This window comes from Etheostoma spectabile, chromosome 4, assembly GCF_008692095.1.
Source record: "Etheostoma spectabile isolate EspeVRDwgs_2016 chromosome 4, UIUC_Espe_1.0, whole genome shotgun sequence".
NCBI classification, from domain to species: domain Eukaryota; kingdom Metazoa; phylum Chordata; class Actinopteri; order Perciformes; family Percidae; genus Etheostoma; species Etheostoma spectabile.
The window spans coordinates 32,802,758-32,803,992 of NC_045736.1; the positions used below are offsets into that span (position 1 = coordinate 32,802,758).

Sequence of the window (1,235 nt, forward strand, 5' to 3'; positions counted from 1 at the left end):
TGTGTGTGTGTGTGTGTGTGTGTGTGGTGGTGTGTTTTTTTTCTCTACCCTGCGTCCGGTGCCTCGGTGCACCACAGGAACCCTCTCCTCCCCCGTCAGAGAGTTGATATCCAGCTTTGTCGGGTCTTTACAGCGATGTCTCCTCTGCTTGGGACGTTCCACAAAACCATGTAACAAACCTGCTCCAGACTGCAGACAGGAGGACAAGGGACAGGACGGTGGAAGTATCAGAGAAACAATTACATGCATGTCCCCAGAAAAGCAACTCAAAATAAATAATGTAGGAAATGCTAAACAGATACAATACGATAGAGACAAAAGGGCAGACTTCAGAAATGTCAAAAAAAAACTACTGCATCGCTCAATTGTCAGTGGCTACCCGCCCATGTGACAGTTTACCCGCCAAAGGCAAAATTCCCCTGCATCTGGTAACCGAGTGTTAATTTCAGGCCCTGTGTGTGTAGCTGTACATGAAGTTCTGCTGTAATGTCCACAGAAATGGACACACACACCCACACCCACACACAACAAGTACTCATGAGACACCACAACACCTTGCTGATAAAAGTGATTATACATCCAAATAATCAAACAAACCATCAGACTTGGGCTATATCGATTCTTAATAGTCATCGCAATAGGCGCAATAAACACATTTTGAAAGGCTGTGACATATCTTAAAAGACACTACGAGAAGTTTTGTGTTAGTTGAAAGAAAATATCAGCAGAAAACTGCACTCTAAAATCCTTCTTATATTCAATTCAATGTATAATTTGTTAATAATAATGTGAGAAATGATTCGTTTTGAATTCTACAATAAATTTTCTGTTTTTAAGCAGAATACTGAAAGTAGCACAAATGCAGAACTGAGCACACTTTAAAATATGTTTATTTATCACATATGGCATGTTTTTGTCATATTGTGCGGCACTACATGGGACTCACATGAGCGAATGTGGGGAGATCCATGCTGTAGCCCGGATTCTGTCTCAGCCACTCGATGAGACCTTTGCTGGCGGCCTCCCGGTCGATGGCCACGATCTCTGGCTGAGGAGGCGTCTGGGTGGGGGTGGGGGTGGAGGAGGACGACGGCGTCGGGGGGCCAGCGGGGCGCTCGGAAGGAGAGGGGGACGGCGAGGAGGTGGAGGAGGAGACTGAGGAGTGGCTGATCACCTCTAATCGGCCCTGCATTTGGAAAGACACACACAGAGACACACACAGAGACACACACACA

At 46.0% G+C, this 1,235-nt stretch overlaps 1 protein-coding gene across 1 annotated transcript in view; it reads right to left on the reverse strand.

Moving 5' to 3' along the window:
• Positions 1 to 1,235, reverse strand: part of chd6 (chromodomain helicase DNA binding protein 6) — a 150,379-nt gene that overhangs the window by 3,691 nt on the left and 145,453 nt on the right. The window contains exons 44-45 of the mRNA XM_032512666.1: positions 947 to 1,186; positions 49 to 189 (exon numbers count right to left, since the gene is read on the reverse strand). Coding sequence (XP_032368557.1) covers positions 49 to 189; positions 947 to 1,186 — 381 coding nt within the window. The remainder of the gene's footprint in view (positions 1 to 48; positions 190 to 946; positions 1,187 to 1,235) is intronic.